This window comes from Phacochoerus africanus, chromosome 9, assembly GCF_016906955.1.
Source record: "Phacochoerus africanus isolate WHEZ1 chromosome 9, ROS_Pafr_v1, whole genome shotgun sequence".
Lineage (NCBI taxonomy): Eukaryota > Metazoa > Chordata > Mammalia > Artiodactyla > Suidae > Phacochoerus > Phacochoerus africanus.
Window position 1 is genome coordinate 40,594,696 of NC_062552.1, and position 21,709 is coordinate 40,616,404.

Genomic DNA, 21,709 nt, shown 5'->3' on the forward strand with positions numbered 1-21,709 from the left:
TCGATCCCTGGCCTTGCTCAGTGGGTTAAGGATCCGGCATTGCTGTGAGCTCTGGTGTAGGTCACAGATGCGGCTTGAATCTGGCGTTGCTGTGGCTCTGGCATAGGCCGGCAGCTACGAGCTCCGATTAGACCCCTAGCCTCAGAACCTCCATATACTGCAGGTGCGGCCCTAAAAAAAGACAAAAGACAAAAAAAAAATTAAATGAAGGCTCTAATGTGTGCAAAGCATGAATCTGATCACTCGAGGGGATCTAAAGTTGAATAAAGATATCCTTTGTCGTAAGGAAGTTTATGCCCTGGAGAGCTTCGCAGTACTAAACTAAGTCCAAAAGTAATTGTAATAGAAGAACAAAATAAGCCCTTTGAATAAAACCAACATGCTTAGAGTAGCCCAAGAAAGAAGTAATCACATTTGTTGGGTGGGTACCAGGAAAGCCTTCATTGAGGAGGTATGCTTAGAAGGAGTGTGGGGCTGTCCCACATGGAGGCCACAACATAAGTAAGCATGGAGCATTTCTGGAAATAGCAACTCCTTTGGTCTTCCCACCTGGCCTATGTGTAATGGAGCAGTGGGGAAAGAGATGGAAAGGTGAGCTAAGAATGTACTGGGAGAAACTTTGAGGTCCAGGCACTTTCTTTTGGGAAATACGAATTGTTTTCTTTGGCTTGCATATGCTCTAAGTTGTTTGCATTAAAAATAAACACACAGGGAGTTTGCCTAGGGTGCGGAGGGTTAAGATCCGGTCTTGCCACCGCAGCAACTCAGGTTTGATCCCCGTCCCTGGAACTTCCACATGCCCCGGGCATGGCCAAAAATAAATTAGTAAATAAACACACAAATTCAGACATCTTTTCAGATTAGGTTTTATTAGTCCAAGGAAAAATTACTTTTGAACTTGTTCTTTTCATTTGCCATGAGATCTTAGTGTCAGAAATCCTTAAAAGGAAATCCTAAAGGACCTTTTTTTTTGTCCCTGCAGAGGTAACTCTCAAACCTTATATATCTCAGAGTAGCTTCATTGATCACAAATCAAAGTTTATGATTGGTCTTAATATAGGGAAGAAATGGAGAGAGAAATTAAACAAAATCTTGTCTCAACTCTGAAGTTAGAGGTCATTTTTCTAAAATTTAGTTTTTAGAAACTCTTACAGAATATTGGTTGAATATTTTAATGAATTGAGAAGGACCATTTCTTTTCTACAGGAAAGAGAATCTCGTGAACACCTTCGTTTAGGCTTGTTGGGCCTTCCTGCTCCTAAGAACGACTTTGAAATTGTTCTACCAGAAAATGCTGAGAAGGAACTGGAAGACCGTGAAGTAGATGATACTTATATTGAAGATGCTGCTGATGTGGATGCACGGAAGCAGGTGGGTGATGACTGTTACATGTCTCAGGATCTCTACTTGAAAGTTTTTTCAGTATTAAAAAAAATTACCCTAAAGTAAATTATTTATATCACCAATTATATGTACTCACATAATTCATAGTATATGTCTTGGTAGGTATGCTTAAAATGTCTAATTACATAGATGGCAATTTAAATACCCTCTGTTGGAATTCTCTTGTGGCACAGCAGGTTAAGGATCTGGCATTGTCACTGCAGCAGCTTGGATCGCTGCTGTGTTGTGGGTTCGATTCCTGGCCCAGGAACTTTCACATGCCATGGGTATGGCCAATTAATAAATAAATCGTCTGTCAAATTCATTATGCTTTTTAAAAATACATGTAGGAGTTCCCGTCGTGGCGCAGTGGTTAACGAAGCTGACTAGGAACCATGAGGTTGCGAGTTAGATCCCTGGCCTTGCTCAGTGGGTTAAGGATCCGGTGTTGCTGTGAGCTGTGGTGTAGGTCACAGATGCGGCTCGGCTCGGATCCCGAGTTGCTGTGGCTGTGGTGTAGGCCGGCGGCTACAGCTCCGATTCGACCCCTAGCCTGGGAACCTCCATATGCCACAGGAGCGGCCCAAGAGATGGCAAAAAAAAAACAAACAAAAAATACCTGTAAATAGTCTTTTAGACATTGCTTTCTTCTAGCCAAGTAAAGATGTTATTGATCAGTCTTTAAAAACAAGTACATCTTGAGTTCCTGTTGTGGCTCAGGGGTTACAAACTCGACTAGTATCTGTGAGGATGACGGTTCAATTCCTGGCCTGGCTCAGTGGGTTGCAGATCTGGCATTGCCGTGGCTGTGGTGCAGGCCTCAGCTGCAGTTCTGATTCGACTCCTAGCCTGGGAGTTTCCATATGCCACAGGTATGGCCATAAAAAGCAATAAAAACACGTCTTGGATTGGTTGAGTAAATGGTTTTAGGTCAGTGTAAACTAATTAAAAAATGTGGATCCAGAAATGTAGAGTCCATCAGAATAATATTAGTAACGCTTTTACTAATATATCTTTTTGTTAATTACTTATTTGCACGTTACTACCACATGATGTAAGTAGGATAGGTATTAGCTTCATTTTAGAAATAAGAAAACAGGCTCAATTAAATTAATTTTCTCAGATCTCATGGATGGAAAGTGGTGAAATCTTGAATTAAAACTGAAATCAGGAGTTCCCGTCGTGGCGCAGCAGAAACGAATCTGACTAGGAACCATGAGGTGCAGGTTCGATCCCTGGCCTCGCTCAGTGGGTTAAGGATCTGGTATTGCCATGAGCTGTGGTGTAGGTCGCAGATGCGGCTCAGATCTGGCATTGCTGTGGCTCTGGCATAGGCTGGCATCAACAACTCTGATTAGACCCCTAGCCTGGGAACCTCCATATGTCGCAGGTGTGGCCCTAAAAAAAAGGACAAAAAAAAAAACCCCACAGAAAACTGAGATCATGTGATCTCCCTTCAGGAATTCTTACTGCAGTCCATTTCAGGATAGTTTTAGAAACTGAGTAATTTCCTGGAATTGGAGTGAGAATGGCATCAGTGGAAATCCTGTTTTAGAGGGAAACCACATGAATGTGCTTTTTGATGGAGAATATATGATACTTCTTGTGTTTAGTTTTTTAGCTACTTTGAGTTACATTTGCTCTCACAAATGGTTTGAAGTTCATTTTTTTTTTTTTTCGGTTTGAAGTTCCAATGTGTTAACCTACATTATTCATAAATTAAGGATTAGGAAACACACTCATTAGTTGGCTTTTAAATGAAAAATCAGTAGCTTTTTAGGTGGAAGGAAAGGTGTTGCAGAAGGTATCACTGGAAGTGCTCCCTCTAAGTTTATGTGATGGAGGGAGCTGAGTAAATTTGTTTTTGTCTTTTTTAGGGCCGCACCTGTGGCATATGGAGGTTCCCAGGCTAGGGGTCTAATCAGAGCTGTAGCTGCCAGCCTGCACCACAGCCACAGCAACTCCAGATCCAGGCATCGTCTGCAACCTACACTACAGCTCACAGCAATACCAGATCTTTAACTCACTGAGCGAGACCAGGTATCGAACCTGCATCCTCATGGATGCTAGTCAGATTCGTTTCCGCTGAGCTATAACGGGAACTCTGGAGCTGAGTAAATTTGGAGAATGCTTCTAGTAGATGTTGGAAGGTCTTAGTTTCTGCTGTAATGAGAGAATGAATAGACTGATTGATTTCAGAGGCCTTATATTACCTTTCCACAAACTTACACAGATCTCTACAGCTTTAGCTCTTGAAACATAGATGTTCTTAAATACTAAAGTGTTTTCAACTTTACTGAAGTGTGTCAAATAATGTATAGCTGCAAAAATGGATATAAAAATAATTTTTTAGGCCATACGAGAGGCAGAGCGTGTAAAGGAAATGAAACGAATGCACAAAGCTGTCCAGAAAGACCTGCCAAGACCATCAGAAGTAAGTATTAGGATTTCTGGCTTAGGAAGTTTTAAGTTTCTTTTTATGTGATTGATGTTATTTATATTATTCAAAAAGTCTATAAAACAGCATTTCATGTACTTGCTGGAATATAGTAAAAGCAGTTTGCAGATCCAGTCTTTGAAATGCTTCATTGATACAAATACGAATTTTGAAGAAAAAAGAAAATAATTTCTTTTGAAGATGCAAAACTGCTATGGGCATACCTCGGAGATACTGCGAGTTTGGTTCCAGACCATTGCAGTAAAGTGAACGTCACAATAAAGCGAGTCACAGGAGTTTTTTTGGTTCCTAATGCATGTAAAAGTTGTGTTTACAATATATTATTGTTTTTAAAGTGTGCAATAGTATTTCGTCAAAAAAACCCACACTGTATATACCTTAATTAAAAGCTTTTGTAGCTTTTTAAAAAATGCTAATCATCTAAGCCTTCAGTGAGTCATAATCTTTTTGCAGTAGTAACATTAAAGATCGTGGATCATAGCTGATCAGAACAAACAGAATAGTAATGAAAAAGTTTGAAATACTGTGCACATTACCAAAATGTGACCTAGAGACATGAAGTGAGCAATTGCTGTGGAGAAATGGTGCCAGTAGATTTGCTCAGTCAATGCAAGGTTGTCACAAACTTTCAATTTGTAAAAAATACACTATCGGCAAAGTACAGTAAAGTGAAGCGCAATTAAACGAGGTATGCCCGTATTTAATTCATGCTAGAACAGGTAATAACTTCAGTATGTTGCAGTGGTATGTTTGGTAATTGTACTTGTTTTAAAATTTTAGGTCAATGAAACTATTCTAAGACCCTTAAATGTAGAACCACCTCTAACAGATTTACAGAAAAGTGAAGAACTGATCAAAAAAGAAATGATCACAATGCTCCATTATGACCTTCTACATCACCCTTACGAACCATCTGGAAATAAAAAAGGAAAACCTGTAGGATTCGGTACCAATAACGCAGAGCACATTGCCTATCTGGAGCATAACCCTTATGAAAAGTTCTCCAAAGAGGAGCTGAAAAAGGTAGCATTGAACGTATCCTGCCTCAAGACTTAAGTGTTGTTAGAGACCATTAGCGGCCAAACTGTATGGTTAGGAGGTAAATGTTCATACGAAGTGTTATGCAAAGGACATGCCACCCCCTCCTTCTCCATGTTCAGTGAGAGGCCTTCCTCAGATAAACGCTGGCTTTGATGGCAGGGTGTTTTTGTTTCATGGGCATACACCTGATAGGCAGTTGCTACAGTTGCCCTTTTTCTGGGTGTAACTCTGCTGTCTCTGAAAAGAATGGAATGCTTTTCGTACTTAAACCTCACTTATTCTAAAAAAGAATACTATGAAAAAAAAATGTCAAAGACACTTACAGGTTAAACTTTTCACCTATTCAAAGAAAGGAAATATAGTTTACTGAGTTTATTCCCCTGGCATGATTTCCCCCTGCCCTTTTGGATAAGGAAATAAATGTTTTCTGTATAAAGCCTGTCTTGCCTCTCCCCCCATTTGCGCTTTATTCTTTCTGCTTTGACAGAGCAAAGCTGTGATTGTGACTAGATATCCGTGCAGTGGTACAAGGAAATAGAGTGGGTTTCATGGATGGAAGCAGAGTAGTCATTTACAAGTCTTTTTTCTTTCGTCTTTGGCCCTGAGGGGCCGTGGTGGACCCATCGCTCTTGGAATGAGCTGCACAACTTGGGAGAAAACAAATTGAGCTTCTTTTGTCTTCTTTCCTGCACTTTGCCTCTCTCCTTCTTTCTCTTTCTTACTTTCTTTTTCTTACTGCCTAAGTGATACATGTTTATTGTAGGATTTTTAGGAAATAGAGGAAGGAGGGTTTAGATTTGTGTTTCAGTTTGCCCTTTGTTTCTGAGTGTGGTGGGAAGCTGCCGACTGTGGCAGGCACAGTCAGTCACTGAACTGGGGTGAGATGAGATTATGAACTTGATTCCCGCACAGTTTCCTGTTTTTAGACTGAACTCTGAGGGGAAGATGGAATTTAGGAAATAAATTTATTTCCTAAATTTATTGTATGTTTTGAAACCTGAAGTAAAGATCACATGGTTGCTAGTAGAGGTTCTGTAAGGGACAGATTCTAATGAACTTTTTGAAAATAGTAGAGCTTAATTCTAAGTAGAGCTTTGTAATTATTTGAAACTGTTATACAGTAGTTAAATATCCTCCCATGTTTTATTTATCTATTTATATTCCCCTTTGTCCTGAAAAGAATTTTAAGCAGCTATTTACTTGGCAAATTCTTTAAGGACAGTTTAAATAGAACCTAGCTATACTCTCTTCTAATTATTGTAAAAGCTGAATTTGTAAAGTTTTACTATGTGCAGTTTCAGAGTGAGATACCATTTCTTTTATAATGAAGTGTCAGATTTTCATTGTGTGTTAAAATTGGTTTGTTTCCATTATTTCCCCTAAGAGGTATTGTTTAAAAGTATCTACTTTTTTTATCTTCTATAGACATGATTCTCCATTTTTTTATTTAAGTTTTTTCATATGCTGGTTATTTATCTTGATTTCATATGTTCTGGTCTGTGTTTATTTTCTGATGTTCTTGGAATGATTGAAAGCTTTCTATAAAGCACAGAAAGTAATTGTCAGTTTTTCATGAGCCATGAAGCGAAAGGGCTGGAAAAAGTTCATGTGGTATGCTCACGGAGTCTGTGTGTCTGGGGTTGGGCTCGGCTCTTTGTGTATTCTGTATCACTTAATCCTCCTAACAAACATGTTAGGTATTATCTCCATTTTACAGATGAGAAATGGGCTCAGAGAAGTGCAGCAAGTTCACACGGCTACTTAAGTGCCGAAGCTGTGATCTGAGCCCGGGCTTATCCATCTCCATTCTCCTCATTCTGTCATCTTAAACCGTATCTTTTGGGAGTGTACAGACGCTGGTCGATGATCCATCATTGTTTGATTCGCGCCCCCAGTCTCATTCTCTGGCAGTGTCAGGGAGCATTCTTTCAGATGAGAAAAAAGGCACGTGTCATGGAAACACCGACTTCCCCTTCATGAGCCTGGGAAGTCCCAAGTGTAGCGGGGAGATAGTAAAGTGGAAGGAGCACCCCTGTGCGTTGGTGCCCTTGGGCCTGGACGTGACCCTGGCCTGTCTGCTTACTATCGCTGTGTTTTTGAGCCCAAAGTTTAGTCTCTCTGAGCCTTTGTTTCATCAGCTTTCGAGTGAGGTTAATGTTGACTACTTTGAAAGGGCGGTGTGCTCTTTGGATATAAAGTAAGTAGAACTTTTCCGTCCAGTTCCTGGCACATGGTAGATACCTGAGAAATGGTAGCAAATAATGAGCGCAGGCAAAGGATGTTTCTATTATTGGGGAGAATAAATGGATGCTTGGTTTTTCAGATCTGTGCTGCCTTAGAAACTTCTTCATTTGCTTTGCTTAGGCATCATACCCCTCTTCCAGGTAACAGACAACCAGAGCTCCTGGCCTTTGCCCAGAGGCGGAAACAGTAGTCCTTTAAAGCTTTCTGTTGATGACAAGTATTTCTTGTACTCAGACTTACTGAAATTATTATTGTGAACAGGCCCAGGACGTTCTGGTACAGGAGATGGAGGTGGTAAAACAAGGTATGAGCCATGGAGAACTCTCAAGTGAAGCTTATAACCAGGTGTGGGAAGAATGCTACAGTCAAGTTTTGTATCTTCCTGGGCAGAGCCGCTACACACGGGCCAACCTAGCCAGCAAAAAGGACAGAATCGAGTCCCTGGAAAAGAGGCTTGAGGTTGGTATCCTTTTAAAATTCTAATTTGAATGTGCTTTGATTGAAATGATGAACCAAGTAATACCGCTGGAGACAATTTCAGAAAAATAGATTTCAGGTAACTGTTTCTTTCAAATTTCTTGAGGAACAACTACACTGAAATTTTGGCACCTCCTTGGCCTTCTTTGTTGGTTTTTCAGAATTGCTGGCCTTTGTGATAAAGAGCGCCCTCCAAGTTGATCATAGGTCAACCCGAACTTTTTCGATGTGGGAGCAGGGAGCCAAGAAGTGAACCCTGGTCCCTCAAAACAATGTAGATCAGGGCTGGGATAGCAGTTTTCGCTAAGGAGGGATTTCAGTGTGCCCAGAGGCTTTCTCTCTGTAGCCAGGGGGGCACATTACAAAACCTTGGGGCCTTTCTCTTCATCCTCTGAGTTCCAAGTATTTGTTGCAGAGAGAGCACACAGCTGGATTATCTGGACAATGGCTTCTGTGATTTTTCACGTCGATGAAATGTTGAAACGTACTGGATGGGTGTTTCATGGCATGTGGTTTGTTAATATAGTCTGCATGTTTTGAATTCCAGAATCTGTGTAGGCATTTTGCCAGTGGTATGTAAATTGTGGTACATGCACGGCTAGGCTGCCTCGTGAATTCTTAGTGGTGGTCTTCAGCGGTGTTTCTGAGGCCACGGGGATGGGAAGGAGAGAGGGGTGCTTGAGGCAGTCACGTACAGGCAGTGGCCTCAGATTCCTCTTAGGTGATTATCAGTTACTCTTTACAGAGAGTAGATTTGAAAATACTTTTATTTAGGCTTAAAATAAAAAATAGTAAGGTCCCTTGGGGATGGTTGGGGCTATGTAGGGTTAGGGAAATGGGCTGGAAAAAGCAGTATCCCTTAATTAACTTCTTAATTTTACTTTTAAAGTCCCAGGTATAGGCACTTGACGGTAATGCCTCTGAACTTCTTTTATCATTTAGTAGGAAATTAGAATTTCTTTCTGAAGTAACTCTCATCTTGGGTGGAATTTCAGCCGTCCAGCTGCTCATTGCTCTAGCTGTGTTACAGGCTTCCAGCAGGGTGTGCTGTTGCTCTGTGTTTTAATTCACTGGTACGTTCTGGGAAAGTAAAAAGAACATGAGTGGTTAAATTTAAGATATATTTTCTGTTGTGTAGGCTTCATTTCTTCTAAGTGGTAGTTAGCAATGTAATTCTGATCTAAGGTCAGCATCATAATTGGTTGGAAGGCTCTTTGGAAAGCTTCCTCATAACATTTATATATAAATACTTAGGTCTCTCACTTAGTTTGAAAATCTTCTCATTTGAGGTGGGTAAACTTTTTCTTCCTCAAATGGTAAGGACATTTTGTACTGTTTAAAATATAAAAAAGTTTTTCCCTAAATCTCATGTACTTTGTTGAGGCACTAACTTTCATGGCAGCAAATAAATGTGTCACAAAGTGAGTGGGGCCATAAAGTACAGTGATTTTTATTTCTATGTTGAATTGGTCTTGTGAGTTTTGAAGGGAAAAATACAGCGAGAACCACTGCTGTTCTTTTGGAGATTTATTTGGGTCGTTTATGAGCAACCATTAAAAACATGTGGTTCTCTTTGTTCAGTTCAGTACCAAGAACTGAAATCTTCCGTTGAACTATTTTTGCTGAAGGATTGGTGATTTTTGGAAGAATATTCATAAAACAGTCTGAAGTAATTTTTCTTTTCTTGACTCCTGGATAACTTGCCTTATTGTTTACCCAACTAGTTACTTTTAAAGAACATGTAATCAAATCCTTTAATTTGGTAAACTATGCTTATTTCAAATGAAAGTTCATTAAATCTTTAAAAAGAAGAAAAGAGACTCAAAAACCCAAATAAACAAATCCCCCATTTTATTTGTATCCATCCCTAATTCAGAGCTAGGTTTGTCTTAGCCTATTTTAGTTTTTGAAGACAATTCTGCTGGTTTGAAATACATAAATATTTTATTTCAATTGTGGTAATTCTTTCATCATTTCAGTTGATTGCTAAATTATAAACATTATTCAAAGTTTGTTGTGGGAAAGAAACTCCAGTTGTATTATATAAACTCAGGGCTCTCCTTAAATTATCCTTCCACTCTTAGGCTCAGGGAGATATGCCTTGCTGTGCAAGCAGAGTACACCATGCCTGCCAATGTGTTTGAATTTTGCTGCCCTGAACTCTGGAACAGTGAATCTAAATTATGGCCCTATTCACAGTGCTTCAAGCAAGATGAAATCCAGCTTTGTCGTGGTTGGTGTCTCCTAAGTGGATTAAAAAAATATGCCCTGAGGTTTATATTGGAGCTAGTGTTTGAGCCATAACTCATGATTAATATTTGAAATTTAGAACTTAAATGAAAATCCTTAAGATACCCATTTGAAACTAGTAGAACCATCTCAGATTTTAGGTAGAATGTCGTGGGTGGTACAAGGAGACTCTTGAATAGGATCAGAATGTAGTCACAGGCGCAATGTAAGTGGGAAGAACTTCTGAATTGTAACCAAGTCTGTGCGGTTTATTCTGCTTAGGAGGTGGAATTAGTTTCGGACGTTTGTGTGTAAAGTAAGGCAGGAGCTGCAAACAGAAATGACAATATCAGAAAAGGAAAAGTTATAATAACATAGCATGTTGAGGCCATTTAAATATGGCGGCAAAACCCTGTTAGGAGTTCCTGTCGTGGCGCAGCAGAAACGAATCTGACTGGCATCCATGAGGACGCAGGTTCCCTCCCTGGCCTTGCTCAAGTGGGTTAAGTGGATCTGGCATTGCCCTGAGCTGTGGTGTAGGTTGCAGGTGCAGCTCTGATCCCACCCTTAGCCTGGGAACCTCCATATGCTGCAGGTGTGGCCCTAAAAAGATTTAAAAAAAAAGGGGGGGGAGGGCCTTGTTATTTGAATAGCTTCTGAGGGCGTTATTGGTGTGTGGTAGGAGGGTAGAGTGATTCTCTTTATAGTGAAGCCACAAGTTAATTAAAGAAGCTTAATGTCTGTTCAATGTCATGTTTTTAAAAAACGGAAAAAGAGGGATGGCTATCAGTGTAGAAAAGTTTTCATCAAATGGTTAAAAGTTAAAGAGTACTTCATTTAATCACACCTTCAGTGAGCATTACTAAGCATCTCCTGTGTGCCGGCCCTGTTCTAGGCCCTGGGAATGTAGCAGGGAGCGAGGCAGACCGGCTCGCTAGAGGCTCCTGTGGACTTCATTTATCTGGAGAACGCTTAATGTGGGAGAACCTCATTTTCCGATGATGCCAGATAAATGAGTCATTACTGTATTTGGGAAGTGCAAATAGAATTTGAAGTGTTCTAATTTGTTTCCACTTTAAGTGGAAATAGGAAATCGTCTGAAGACATAATTATTTTGAGTGAAATAATTTCCAGTAGGTGCAAAAGTGAAATGAGAAGTCCAAATTTAGGCCTGCCATTAAATTTAATAGTATTTGAAATAGTATCTAAACTGCTGTGTTGAGGAAGTTTGGCTGAAAAGTAGATTTTGTCATGTTAGCTATAAAAATGGAAAGGCTTTCCTTAGAGGTGGAAACTAGGTCCAGAAGTAATACTTCTCCCTCTATGTTACTGGCAGTCAATTTAGTCAAGAAATATTATGTAACATTGACTTCTTGGAAATAAAGTAACTTAACACAGATAACACGTTTAAAATCCTTCCCAGTGTATTTGTAGAACTCTTATGGGGACCCCCTGACTTCACTGAATGGTTATATTTCAGCAAAATTGGCTGTACAATGGCTCCTATTTTCTCAGTGATTTTCATTATAGAGTCAGATATTTTTACCCAGGAAAAAAATTTCCCTTAATACTTTGGAGAGTGAAAACTTAGAGTAAGGATTAAGTTGGTGGGCAGTTGCGGGTGGAGGGATTGTATGTTGTAGTATCTCAGCAGGTTTATGCTTATGTTCCCTTGAGGGTGAGGGGGCGGGGGCGGGGCACTTGGGATGGTGGCAGGAGAGAAGTAAGTCCCCGGTACTTTGGAATGCTCTCTTTCTCAAGTTCTGTTCTCTGCCATCAACCCTTAGAGGCATTGACAGATTTCTTGGTTGTTTCTAGCAAGAACTCTGGAGCTGGACCAGAGATCTTGTTACAAATGTGTTGCTTCTGTTGTGCCTCAGCATTGAGTTGAATTTGTTTTATCCAGTTTATGTGTTTCATTTCCTAATTTATGTAGATGTGAGATGCTCTCAGGTTTGCTTTGTTGGTACACTACTGTTCTTGGAAAGGTTTTTAGCAAGGTTTTGCCTTATTGCTCAGCTTCCTTCGCAGGGATACAATCTGATGGTTGCTAACTCTGATAGGTGCTGAGAGTAGTGACTTAACTGGACCTGCATTCTCACCAATACAGAGCTGGCTCACTGCTGTAACTTAATGCTAGTGAACAGTAAAGAGATTAAAGAAGAGTCACTCATGTTCTTTAGTTGTTTGCAAACATTTTGCTGGTTGAACACATCTTTACTGCTGTAAGATCATTTTGTGAAATGATGGACTAGGAAGTGGAGCCACCATTAACTCTGTATTTATTTTAGGTATCCTGAAACCTGTTTTTCCACTGGTATGAGGTTATGTTCTGGGTCCCCAAGCAAGACTTTCAGTGAGGGATGCTCTTAATGTTTCTGAACCTCACTCTAACAGACTTTAACTGAAGACAGCGTTGGAGACCCAAGGATAATGTGTTTATTTTGGAATTACTTATGCTTAGTAACCTTAACAAACTTAGTGAGTTTGAAAGTAACAATTACACTTTTATAAGTCCCATACAGCCCCCTTTTGTAATGACCCGAGGAAACACTTATGGTTCCACTGATTCATCTCCTGGGGACCATCAGTTTTCCATTGGTCTCTGGCCAGTCTTTTTTAGACAGTTTCTCTTCTATGCATTTAAAAAATAACATTTGTAGGTTTTTTTTTCTCCTAAAAATAATACTTGTACTTTGTAGAAAATTTTAAATAAAAAGAAAAGTCTGCCATCCAGACATAATCACTTTAAACATCTTGCTGTGTGTATGTATAAGATTAAACATGATAGAAAAAGATTAATATATGTATATCCACATATATCTAAGTGTGGATGAAAGGAGAGAGGTGTTTAAAACTAAATTGGGATCATCATATGCTGTTATGTTCATTTAATAGTCTAATGTTATAAGTATTACAAAACAAAACAAAAAAAGGAACCTTATCACTTGCTCTCATTTAAAGTCTGTGGCACAAGATTAGCTTTGGCAAAATCTCCAAATAGTTATAGTTATATTCTTCCCAGTGTCTTAAAAAGTTATGAAATAACCTTTCTTCCTTATAAAAATTTTCTGAGAGATGTTTGTTTTCCTGTAGTTTTATAGCTTAAGAATACGAGAATTAGGAATTTAAAAATATGGGCTGGGGAAATTAAAAGCTTTTCTCCAGTGTCAGAAAAATTTCTCAGTGGCTACATACAGGTTAATGTCTCAGTCACGGAAGGAATGATGGGGTGGATCCATTAATTAAGATGTTTACATGTGTCTAGAATAATTTACTTTTCGGTGAACTGTCTGGTGGCATTAAGCCATTTAGCCCCACAGGTTGAATTTCTTCAGAAGTGTTTGCGTTTTAGGGCTGGGTAGGGAGGATACTGGTGGATTAACTGCTCTGTGGCCTAACGCATTGGACTTCCAAGTAGGACACAACTGTGTCGCATCATCACTTAGTGACTGTGTGGCCCAGGGCAAGTTCCTTAGCTTAGATGATTGTCTGAAACTTGAAACATAGGTCAGTTTAGGAGAGAGATTTGAGCAATACTTAAGGGCTCAGATTTTATTTAGTATAAATGAATTGTATGTAATTGTGGATTTTAATTTAACATTTCATATGAGCATTGTGGTACCACGAAATAATTGACATAAAAAAATTTAATGTCTCCATTGTATTTCATTGTATTAATGTTTCTTGGTTTGTGGTGTATGGTCTTAACAAAATTGTTGTCCTTGAGTAGGTGTTTAATTTGAAATTTAAAAAACCTTTTATTATGGGAATTTTCAAATATATTCAAAAGTAGACCAATGTTATGGATTTTCACATACTATCAGTTAGGACAGTTCACTCATTTCCTCTGAATCCCCCCCCCCCCCCCCCCCGCACTATTTGAAGCAAATCCAGACCTCATATCTTTAAACACAATTATAATGCCTGAAATTTGTCAAATTGGTCTCCTTACACATTTGTCTGTAGATATATTCTATTTGTCTCCTCTTGAATTGAAATTTACTTTCATCTTGGATGTGTCAGTTTTAATTATGTCAGGTGTGTTTCCTACTTTAAATTTCTAATAGTTATAGTGAACTTTATTTAAGATTATTAGAAATTTTGTGCAGATACATATTTACCACAGACTTCCATCATAACCATATTTGGGGGAGTTCCCGCTGTGGCTCAGGGTGTTAATGATCTGGCTTGTCTCTGTGGCATTGTGGATTCAAACCCTGGCCTGGCCCGGTGGGTTAAGGTTCCGCAGCTGTCGTGTAAGTTGCAGGTGAGGCTCAGATTTGATCCCTGGCCCTGGAACTTCCATATGCCATGGGAGTGGCTGAAAGAGAAAAAAACAAACTATATTTGTGAGGCTTGTCTAGTGGCCAGTGAATAAAATGTTTATTCCTAGTTCCATTACTAACTTTGTTAGAAGTTTTAGGAAGACTTTATATCTCTAATGCAGATAAGGATTTGAAAAAAATTTTTTGACAACTTTTAGTAAGTCAACTATAAATGCAGTGGTTTGAAAATCATTTTTTTTTGGAAGAACTTTTTGTAAATTAGCGGTAAGAGGCAGTTGGAAGCTCCTTAAGCCAATACTATTTTGTTCAAAATGAGTTGTCCTTCAGGGTAGTTGCTGACATTTAATTGCATTTTTTAAAAAAGGCTTAGAAATACCAATGTGGTTAAATCAGAGTCTGGTTTCTCTTGATTCTGTATATTTAAACAATAAGTTTTTATTCTCTGTTGGACTTTTTTTTTTTTTGAATAGCTGCACCCATGGCTTATGGAAGTTCCTGGGCCAGGGATTGAATCCAGGCCACACCTGTGACCTAGGTCACAGGCAGTGCCTAGGCAATGCTGCATCCTTTACCCACTGCTCTGGGTCAGGGATCAAACCTACACCTCTGCAATGACCCAAGCCACTGCAGTCAGGTTCTTAACCCACTGTGCCACAGTGGGAACTCTGTTAATATTTCTGTGTGTGTATATGAGTGTGGGGCAGGGGAGTTTGAGCTGATTTAAGATAGTTCTTTTCCATGTATGCATGCACATTTCATGCTTGGGATTTATTGACTAGAAAATGGCCAGACATTATGGGTTAGTTTTTTTCCTCCTGAAGTGTACTGAGCAGTCATTGGTTGAGCATTTTACAAAGTGTACAGATATCTTCCTTTATGTTTTAATGATCAGATGGCAGATGTAAGATAAGTAAGCTCAAATTGAATATTAAAAGCTGTATTCTATTTCTCCTTTAAATTTTTAGACTAACTCTACATAGTTATTTGACTAATTTTTTTCTGTTTTATTTTTTGGTATAATTTATTTCCATATTTGCTTGGAATCAGCACAGTATTTGAGCCAGAAGACTTTAAAAAAAGCTTGTGCTAATAAATTAAATAAAGTTGTTGGCATTCAGTAGAAGCTAGCAACTTTGCAGTTTTAAAATCTTTGGTGTTTGGGGAATAATAAATGACTCAGCTGTGTGAGGTGAGGTAATTCCCAGATACAAGGTACCAGTCATATAAATGTGCTTTGATGACTAATTAAACACTTTCTAGGGATAGGTATTATGTTGTCATGCCAAACGGAAATTGAATTTCCACGCAGTGCAGTGTACAGCTAGTTGAATTGTCTTAACTGATGGAAATGCTAATTTGTATGACTAATTTTAAAAAAAGCACTGTATGTGTTAATTTGAAATTTTGTGCTGTTAAGGTTTTTGGAATGTGTATTTGAACCACATGTGATTAGAATATCTAATGTTGGTATTCTTGGAGCATGCCGAATTATAGCGTAAGGAACTTGATGCAACTAACTTATGGATTTAGTTGACTTATTATTGGGAATGAGGAATTTTGGTGGGTCTCGTAAAAGAAAACAGCTGATACCCAGCTTCTGTAATGACAGTGGCTGAAACAGGATTCTCCATCCCGATTGCCTATTAGAATCATCTGGGGGCTTTAAAAATACGGTAATCTGAGACCATTTAAATAAGGGTCTCTGGTTTTACAGCACTGGTAGATTTAAAAAGCTCTAGAGGTAATTCTAAAGCTTAGCTGGGGTTGAAAAGTATTGGCTCAAAAAGATGTGCTCCAGGACCTGTTCCTTGGTGTGGTGCCTCCGGAGGCAAACTGCTCTCCCTTGAAAGAAGGAACAGCTATTTTTCCTTGCTTTGTTCCCAGGCAGGGGTCCACGTTATTTTAAATGAGGGTTTAAAGTGTCATGCTTAGTCCCTTGGTCCATTAGAGAGGGGAGCAAAATGGTTAAACTCTTAGTACCCATAATAGTTGTAATCAGAGCTAACATTTGTTGACTGTGTGTGTTATGCCAGTTACTGGGCAGCTAAGGGCTTCATGTACGTTATTTTATTTAGGCTTCGTAATTTTTAGCAGTGACTTCCATTTCACTGACGGAGAAGCAGCAATGCAGAGCTTAAATAACCTGCATCAACTCAAAAGAGCTGGGCGGCAGTACTGAGTAGAGACTGGCTCAGCCCTCCTCTCTGTGGTGCTGCTGACTTCATCCAGTGTTTCCTGACTCTCAGAAGACATGTCATTGCCGTGGAACTTTGATTTGTTATTAGAGGAAAATGGCTCCTTTGCAAAGGACATTACTTATTCATGGATTTAGTCTGCAAGTAAATTGCAGAGGAATAAAAACTTTTTAACTTTTATAAAAGGCTCAAGAATGTTTTTAAAAGAGCTTCATGTAAATTAATTTTATCTCCTTTGCACGTTCTTAAGGCACACATGCAACATGTCCCTTCCCTGCCACCCCCTCTGCCATAGACTTATTTGACTTTGACTTTGGTAAACTAAGCTGGGGATGAATAGATATGAAGTACTGCTGTTCCAGTAGAAGTGTACTTTATATTTTGGGGAACACTATTTTGGCGTTATGCATTCTAAAAAAAAAAAGTTTTGAGATTGACATGCTTGTTTTTAAGTCAGATGTAATGCACTGAAGTAGCTGTTTCAAAGTTGTTATCATGAAAAGCCATATATTTGTTTTGGTGATTGTATTGTTTCTAAATATTTAAAAGACATCCTGTGTACAGTTTTCCTATCAGTATCTTGTGTTTGACAATATTTTCTCATGGTACCATTTCTGCTTATCTACCCTCCGCCCCCACAGTTAATATTTCAAAAAAAAAAAAAATTTGTCACACTGTCTCCTTTGTTACAGGGTGTTCTCAGGTAAGTTGTTATGAATTACAGAGTATCATTTGGGTGTGTATTATCCTGAAACCACTTAGTTTTGATTGCTTATGGAAGTCATTTGATGGAATCAGTTTGCGAGAAGGTGGGGGAAAGGAAGTAGGTGGCGGGGAGGGAGGAAGAGATAAACACAAATTAACACAGATTTAATACATATTTCTAAGGCTTTGACCTCACAAAGTGTTGTGTGTTGGAAACAAGCATTTGCAGATTGTGATGAAGTGATTATATTGTGGGAGGTAGAAAGTACATGTAGAGAAGGCACGGTACTCAGGAGTTTCTGTGTCACACACCTGCTCCCTGCTCAGCCGCCTTTCCTCGGACCTCCTAAGCCGGCGCTTTCTCTGCCCTTCTGCATCAGCTCTGGAATTTTGTTGAAATTTTCTGTTTATTTGCCCTCTCCAGTTCCTTTTTGAATTTATACATTTAAGAAAATTCTTTTCACCTCAATTTAGAATGTTCTGAGGAGGCAAGCCTACCTGTGTACATATTTACTAGGAAAACTGTCACTTCCTTTTAATGTTATGGTATACTTTTGCTTCCCCAGATTAAAAAGTTTTGTTGTTGCCAAATGTGATATTGTCTTTCCTTTATGGGGTGTATGCCAAATAGAGGATTATAACCTTATAAAGAAGTCTAGTAATTTTATACTTTGAGAGGGTTATGTTTTCATCATAACTGTTGTACATTAATTGGATATTATTCAGTTATTAAAAATGTGTTTGATGTAGAATATAGAGGTATATTTTGGAAACATAGATGGTGAGGATGTGTCACTGCCAATCCTGAAATTGTTTCAGATTTGTGATAGCGGAAGTTATTTTCAGAGATAAAGATTAGCTTCCCCATACTATGAAATTCAAGCTTGCTTGGAGTTTGAATCGTGGGTGAAGTTATTCTGAGTAATTTTTTTGGGACTAACCTGTAAAGTGTTCAAGTGCAAGAGAACCCCTTCTTAAGCTTGACTTTCTCTTAAGGTCATTTGAAGTATAAGGAAGTCTAATACTAGTACTTTTCCCCCCCATTATTGGGTTTGTCATAGGATATTGAATATTGTTCCCTGCACTATACAGTAGGACCTTGTTGTTTATCCATTCTATATATAATAGTTAGCATCTGCTAATCCCGGACTCCCAATCCATCCCTACCTCTCCTTCCCCTTCCCTTGGCAACCACAAGTCTATTCCCTAGGTCAGTGAGTCTGCTTCGTAATTAAGTTCATTTATGTCGTATGTTAGATTCGCACATATAAGTGATATCATGTGGTGTTTGTCTTTCTCTTTGACTCCACTTAATATGATAATCACTGTCCATCTGTGTTGCTGCAAAATGGCATTATTTCATTCTTTTTTATGGCCAAGTAGTATTCTCTTGTAGGTAGGTATCACATCTTTATCCATTCCTTTGTCAGTGGATTTTGACGTTGTTTCCATGTCTTGGGTATCGTGAATAATGCTGCCGTGAACACAGGGGTGCCTGTATCTTTTTGAATTATACTTTTGTTCAAATGTATACCCAGCAGTGGGATTGCTGGATCATATGGCAACTCTAGTTTTCTAAGGAACCTCCACAGTCTTTTCCATAGTGGTCGTACCAATTTACATTCCCACCAGTAGTGTAGGAGGGTTCCCATTTCTCCACACCCTTTCCATCTTTTGCTGTTTGTAGTTTTTTTGTTTTGTTTTGTTTTTTGTTTTTATTGTCTTTTTGCCTTTTCTAGGGCTGTACCCGCAGCATATGGAGGTTCCCAGGCTAGGGGTCGAATCGGAGCTGTAGCTGCCAGTCTATGCCAGAGCCACAGCAACTCGGGATCTGAGCTGCATCTGCTACCTACACCACAGCTCACGGCAACGCTGGATCCTTAGCCCACTGAGCAAGGCCAGGGATCAAACCCGCAACCTCATGGTTCCTAGTCAGATTCGTTAACCGCTGAGCCATGACGGGGACTCCTGTTTGTAGATTTTTTTAATGATGACCATTCTGACCATTGTGAGGTAGTGTACCTCACTGGGGTTTTGATCTGCATTTCTCTAGTAATTAGTGATGATGAGCATCTTTTCATGTACCCATCAGCCATCTGTATGTTTTCTTCAGAGAAATGTCTGTTTAGGTCTTCTGCCCATTTTTTGATTGGGTTGTTTGTTTTTTTTGACATTGAGTTGTATTAATTGTTTATACATTTTGAAAATTATGCCCTTGTTGGTCACTCGTTTGCAAATATTTTTTTCCCAGTCCGTAGGTTGTCTTTTTGTTTTGATTATGGTTTCCACTGTGTAAAAGCTTATGTTTGATTAGGTCTCATTTGTTTATTTTTATTTTTACTTCTATTGCCTTGGGAGACTGACTTATGAAAACATCGGTAGGATTTATGTCAGATTATTTTGCCGATGTTCTCTTCTAGGAGTGTTATGGTGTCATATTTAAGTCTTTCAGCCATTTTGAGTTTATTTTTGTGTATAGTGTGAGGGTGTGTTCTAAATTCACTGATTTGCATGTAGCTGTTCAACTTTCCAGACACCACTTGCTGAAGAGACTGTCTTTTCCCATTGTATATTCTTACCTCAGTTGTCACAGATTGATTGACCATAGGTATGTGGGTTTATTTCTGGGGTCTCTATTCTGTTCCATTTGATCCGTATGTCTGTTTTTGTGCCAATACCATGCTGTTTTGATTAGTGTAGCTTTATAACATAGTCTGAAGTCTGGGAGGATTATACCTCCTACTTTGTTCTTTTTCCTCAAGATTGCTGTGGCAATTCTGGGTCTTTTATGGTTGCATATAAATTTTAGGATTATTTGTTCTGGTTCTGTGGAAAATGCCATGGGTGATTTGATAGGGATCATATCTAATGTACTTACTGCTTTGAGGCAGTACATGACCAGTGGTGCCATTTTAGTCTTATTTTTTTTAAGCTTTATTGAAGTATTGTTGAAGTCTTGTTGTTTAGCCTGCTTTTCCCATGTGTGCTGATGTGATCTCCCCTGAACCCCAGATAAACAGGGGTCACATGACGACAGAAGCCAAGAGAGCTGCAAAGATGGAAAAGAAGATGAAAATTTTGCTTGGGGGCTACCAGTCTCGTGCAATGGGGCTTATGAAACAGTTGAATGACTTATGGGACCAAATTGAGCAGGCTTACTTGGAGTTACGCACTTTTGAAGAACTCAAGAAACATGAAGACTCAGCTATTCCCCGGAGGCTAGAGGTAACATTATTACTTTGCAGCATTGTTTAAGAAGAGAGCTTCAAAGAATTATCAGGGCTTTCCTCTTTTCCCTTCTTGTGTGGGCTTTCTTTTGCAGTTGGTATTATCTGGCTTTTTTTTTTTTTTGATGAGAGCCTAGAGCTTGACATTCTAGTCCAGAATTGCCTGCGTCTGGATGAATAGACCAGGCCAGTTGTGGATACATGAAGGCTTTTCCTTTACTTATTTTTTGTTTTGTATGTAGATAGTCTCTGAAATGCAATAAGTAACCCTTCCAATTTGTCCGCCTGAAACTTAAGTGCATCTCATTCATGTAGGTCCCTCTGAGGTCCATTAAACCAATGTCTCTTTGTTTTGTAATTTAGGATCCTGGGAATATAGCTGGTCATCCCAAAGCATCAAATTCCTTTGGCCAGATTTGGTTTATTTGCCAAGTGTGCATGGTAGCCCCTGCCCGGACAAAGGGCAGCCAGGGCTTATTTAAGTGCATCTGTGGGTGTTGATAGGACAATAATGGCTTGTTTATTTGAGGTAGTAGTAGAGATTTTACAGCAAGATGGTAGCTGTATGACCAAACCAAAGAATGTCCGCAGCACTGGCTCTGCAGAAAAAGTAATTGCAATTTTTGTTTCTCTTCGGGGAATACTTGTCTCTTGGGAATCTTGACCTAACTCAGCTGTTTGTAAGATGGTAAAGAACCATAAGATGTTTTTCATTTTCAGTGTGCTTACATCTAAAGTAATTATGTAATACTTTTGTTTTTTCAAGTGTCTAAAAGAAGATGTTCAGCGACAGCAGGAAAGAGAAAAGGAACTTCAGCATAGATATGCTGATTTGCTGCTGGAGAAAGAGACTCTAAAGGCTAAATTCTGAAGCATAGTTTGTATTCTGTCGCAAGATGAATTAACTGCTAGTGTTCACACCCTGGAAGGCCGAAACTGATGTTTATCTTCCTCGACAAATTTGCCCACAATCGGTGGTTTTTCAGTTATTTTAAATGATATCCATCTCACACATTTATGTATAAAGACTTAACCCCACAGGACATTTTAGGGTTTAAATTATTAAGACGATCATTCTTTCAGCAGTGTCATCTTTGCAGATTTTTTTTAGTTTTGGCCTTTAATTTTAAAAGCCTGATTTTAAAGTGCTGCCTGTGCGTAAACTCTTGAATAAAAACAAAATAGAAAACATTGAGAATGTAGCCTTTTGTCTGAAGTAATTAGATACTTAGAGTGCCCACACACCAGCCGGTATGTACTCTGTGTCTTATTTAGTAAGTAACTCTCGGGTGATGATGATGATGGCGATCCAGAAGCAATCTTTTTGTGGCTTTGATAGTTTTGACCTTTTAAGGGTAGAATGGTCATTTCTCTATACACTGACATGATAGATGGATTTTTTAATGCCTCAGGTTTTTTTTCAGTATAACTCTAGGGAGGTCTCTTCTCTGCCCAGCTATT

At 39.0% G+C, this 21,709-nt stretch overlaps 1 protein-coding gene across 1 annotated transcript in view; it reads left to right on the plus strand.

Annotated features, from left to right (window-relative positions):
• Positions 1 to 21,441, plus strand: part of CDC5L (cell division cycle 5 like) — a 43,504-nt gene extending 22,063 nt beyond the window's left edge. Inside the window, exons 11-16 of the mRNA XM_047795346.1 lie at positions 1,207 to 1,371; positions 3,737 to 3,817; positions 4,622 to 4,864; positions 7,388 to 7,585; positions 20,034 to 20,246; positions 21,015 to 21,441. Of these exons, the coding sequence (XP_047651302.1) occupies positions 1,207 to 1,371; positions 3,737 to 3,817; positions 4,622 to 4,864; positions 7,388 to 7,585; positions 20,034 to 20,246; positions 21,015 to 21,119 (1,005 nt within the window). The 3' untranslated portion in view covers positions 21,120 to 21,441. The remainder of the gene's footprint in view (positions 1 to 1,206; positions 1,372 to 3,736; positions 3,818 to 4,621; positions 4,865 to 7,387; positions 7,586 to 20,033; positions 20,247 to 21,014) is intronic.
• The last annotated feature ends 268 nt before the right edge of the window (positions 21,442 to 21,709 follow it).